Here is a 3,411-nt window from a genome sequence, read left to right as displayed (position 1 = left end):
ACAACCAGAAACGTCGTTAAATATGACATCAGGGGTTTCATCAGTTGTACAACACGATTGTTTTAGGCTACCAGTAAGAAGCCATTTTATTTTGGGTCCTAATCTGAAAATGGGATGAGCACAGATATAATTCAGTCATTCAGTCAATAAATAACTTAATTCAACAATTAGACAACTATCAAAACAGAGCTGTTCACACACACACACACACACACACACCACACACACACACCCGCCTTCCTTTGCTCTCTGCAACAACGTACAGTCAGCCAACCGACCGTCCTCACTCATCTCTACAGAGTAGTTCTATTCAGCTGCTCAGCTGACAATAGAAACATAAACAACGTTTATGTTTAGCAGAGGGATGTTTATGAATGCGAACGTGTGCCCACATGCGCCTTTGTGTGTGTGTGTGTGTGTGTGTGTGTGTGTGTGTGTGTGTGTGTGTGTGTGTGTGTGTGTGTTTTATGTGACATACAGTCTTTCTATAGGCTATCTCTATACATGTGTTAAGATGATCTCCCATCCCGTGTGACAGACGAGAATTCTACCACTGAACCACCAATGCTTACATGCTACGTTTGGGCTTGTAAAACGGATTTAGAGATATGATATTGCCAGATATGTTGTATATCTGTTTTAAATGGAGGAAGCCGACATTGGAAAGCAGAAAAATAATTAAATTATTGTTTGGACTATTTGCATAGTAGTTGTCAGGTGAGAAGTCAGACTGACAAGTTTGGAGTTGACAGGGAACACTGCCACGCCCGGGTATCGAACCCAGGGGTAATCAGCTTGTATATGTGTTGTTTTGAAGGATTGTGTCTAAACCATTGCAAGTTTTTTTATTTTTTTTATTATCTAACCTTTATATAGACAGGTAGGCTAGTCATTGAAAACCAATTCTGTTTTACAGTAACGACCCGCTTGTATAAGTGCACTTACAAATGATTAATGAATGCTCGTAAATGCGAATGAGGCTCATCGTATTTATGAATGATATGGGATAGCCTACACATTTGTTTGTTTTAGGGGGACAGATCAGAAGTCAGAGTTTAAGATTTGCTGACATAGCGGTAAATCGGTTGAGTTTCTCTCAGTTTTTGGCAACTTTCCTTAACATTTGTTGACTCACATTCTCATAACGTGGGCGGGTGACTTCACATTCAAAAACTTCTGTTTGGGAGTTGTGGCGTCACGTGACCAGCAGGGACTAGGGAGAGCGTGGAGAGAGAGAGAGAGAGAGAGAGAGAGAGAGAGAGAGAGAGAGAGTCCCGTTTCGCGTGGAGGGCGTTTCTAGTGTTCCACACAAACGTACTCACAGTGCGCTCAGATCGCGAGGAGGAACGACGCACTTTTTCTCCTCCGCTGGAAAATCAGCTCTACGCGAAGAGAGTGGTGATGCCCCGCGCTACGGAACGACGCGCCGCGCCTCTGCGCCTACCACGGGAATAATACGGGTGGAAATGGAGGGAGACACTGCGCTCAGAATGATGAATTGTCTATGTGAGAATAAAGACAGCTCCAAACCTAGGTGAGAGTGACTTTTCTCTCTACGCATGAACACAGGCACCAGCGAGTTGAGAGTGGAGAGAGCATTAACTTCATTGAACCATTGAGAGTTGGGCTAATCGTTTTTCTTAACGCCAGTATGGAGCCAGAAGACTGCAAGATATCGGTGTGGGTGTGCCGGGAGGAGAAGCTGGTCTCCGGGCTGTCCAAGCGCACCACCTGCGCCGATGTGGTCAAAGTTCTCCTGGAGGACCAAAACTTGCAGCAAGGTGCGTCGGCGGGGATGCTGTGCGGCGCGCCGCAGTCCTACTGCGTCGTGGAGAAATGGAGAGGCTTCGAGAGGACTTTACCGAACAAAACGAAAATCCTCCGTCTCTGGAGCGCGTGGGGGGACGAGCAGGAGAACGTGAGGTTCGTGTTGGTGAAAAACGAGGCGTCCTTACCGAACAACGGGCCCCGGAGCGCCGAGGCGCGGGTCGTCCAGAGCAAAGACAACCCGTGCGTATCCAAGGGAACGCCAAACGTTGCTATGGTGATCTCCCAGGAGAAGCAGCGGCGAATTGTCAGAAAAGCTTTTAGAAAGTTGGACAAAATCAACAAGAAGAGAGAGGAGGTCGTCTGTAAGGATAAATCCTCGGTGGAGAAAATGGAGACGTTGGTGCACCTGGTGATATCGCAGGATCACACCATCCGCCAGCAGATTCAGAGGATCAAAGAACTGGACCGGGAGATTGAGAGGTATGAGGCGAAAGTTCACTTTGACAGAATCAAGAGACACGGCATCAATTATGTGCAGGACACATACATGGTGAATTCTAGCGCGGAGACTGACGCGGCGGCAGCGGACAAGGACGTTCTGTGCACAGCGGAGGCCATCGCGCAGTTCGAGGAGTACGCGCTCAGGTGCGAGGAGGTCCTGCGGCTTCACGAGGAGCTGACCGAGCGTGAAGCTCTCATGGAGAGCATCACGGGTGAGATCCAGGAGGAACTGAACCAACGGTGGATGAAACGACGGCAAGAGGAGCTCTCGGGCAAAGACACGGACAGTTTAGCCGAGTCTGTGGAGCTCAGTTTGTCCGCTGCCGCGCCGCAGACGGGCGTCGCTGCCGCTGCCGCTGCCGCCCCCGAGTCAGATGTGGATAGTTTATCAGAAAACGAGGTGGTTCTAGAGGAGGACAGAATCAAAACGCAGCTGGACACCAGTTTATACATCGGTCTGCGTTTGAACACGGATTTAGAGGCTATCAGGGGTGACTTGGACCTAAGCCAAGAGTTGTGGGACGCGAAAGAGAGAGAACTAACGGATTTGCTCGCCAAGGTGGACTCGATGGATTTAAACGAGCTGGTGAGCCTACTACCGGAGGCTGACAACGACATCTCTGTCCTCACCGAGACGGAGATGGTGCCTTCTTCCCTGGAGAAGAACAGTGGCTGGGTGGAGCAGGCTAGGGGTCTGTCCAAGACCTGTAACACGAACGATGAGGACTCAGACACCGGACTTAGCTCCATGCACAGCCAGGACTCGGATAACACACCTGTTTGCGAGTCGCTGGTATAACTCGCTCCTTTGAACTGTTGTTGAACATTTATGCAATACAGAAACTCAGGGACAGTGACGTTGTGAACAGTCAATATGTATTTTGTTTTTTTCTCCCAAAAGACATCAGCATGCCATGGACACTCTGTTAGAACAATACAGTACGTAGCTTACTATCATAGCCAGTCCACACAGTATTCAATATGCCATGAGAAACAGTTGGTCTTGAAACAGGCTTCTCACCAGTGAGTAGGTCAGTCAGTATAGACTGACGAGCGTCATTAACATCACATGCCTGCCAACTGTGCGGAAACCGTCATAACACACGTTATGGAGTTGATGCAGCTTGCTTTTTTTCTTCT

General features: G+C 48.6%; 1 protein-coding gene across 1 annotated transcript in view; it reads left to right on the top strand.

The window, feature by feature from the left end:
* The first annotated feature begins 1,336 nt into the window (after window positions 1–1,336).
* Window positions 1,337–3,411, top strand: part of rassf10a (Ras association domain family member 10a) — a 2,306-nt gene continuing 231 nt past the window's right edge. Inside the window, exons 1-2 of the mRNA XM_083665999.1 lie at window positions 1,337–1,534; window positions 1,651–3,411. The exon at window positions 1,651–3,411 is cut by the window's right edge and continues 231 nt beyond it. Coding sequence (XP_083522125.1) covers window positions 1,467–1,534; window positions 1,651–3,070 — 1,488 coding nt within the window. The 5' untranslated portion in view covers window positions 1,337–1,466 and the 3' untranslated portion in view covers window positions 3,071–3,411. The remainder of the gene's footprint in view (window positions 1,535–1,650) is intronic.

The sequence above is a fragment of the Argentina silus genome (genome assembly GCF_951799395.1).
Source record: "Argentina silus genome assembly, chromosome: 3".
Classification (NCBI taxonomy): Eukaryota; Metazoa; Chordata; class Actinopteri; order Argentiniformes; family Argentinidae; genus Argentina; species Argentina silus.
This window is presented reverse-complemented; position numbering and strand designations above follow the sequence as displayed.